We start from the raw sequence: 233 nt of genomic DNA, 5'->3' as shown, positions 1-233 counted from the left end.
CAGAGCCTTACCTTAGCCGCCTCGAGAGAAGGCAGAGGGTTGGTGAACAGCTGACGCGTGTGTGTGGCTGCGACGATGTTCTTCTCGCCGGGAGAGAGAGAGAGGGTCGTGATGGTGTGTTCTCCGCGCCCGCTGACGAGGGCCGCCGGGGAAGGCTCGCATATTCTGAGCATGTAGCGCTGCGATGGAATATTAGGGCTCTGGTTACGGCTGGCGAAGTGTATGTAGAGCAA

General features: G+C 59.2%; 1 protein-coding gene across 1 annotated transcript in view; it reads right to left on the bottom strand.

Annotated features, from left to right (window-relative positions):
- LOC119582357 (cilia- and flagella-associated protein 57-like) overlaps nucleotides 1-233 on the bottom strand; it is a 16,334-nt gene that overhangs the window by 12,398 nt on the left and 3,703 nt on the right. The window contains exon 5 of the mRNA XM_037930572.1: nucleotides 12-210. Coding sequence (XP_037786500.1) covers nucleotides 12-210 — 199 coding nt within the window. The remainder of the gene's footprint in view (nucleotides 1-11; nucleotides 211-233) is intronic.

The sequence above is a fragment of the Penaeus monodon genome, chromosome 15 (assembly GCF_015228065.2).
Source record: "Penaeus monodon isolate SGIC_2016 chromosome 15, NSTDA_Pmon_1, whole genome shotgun sequence".
NCBI classification, from domain to species: Eukaryota; Metazoa; Arthropoda; class Malacostraca; order Decapoda; family Penaeidae; genus Penaeus; species Penaeus monodon.
The sequence above is the reverse complement of the archived record's forward strand: the minus strand, read 5'-3'. Positions and strand labels throughout refer to the sequence as shown.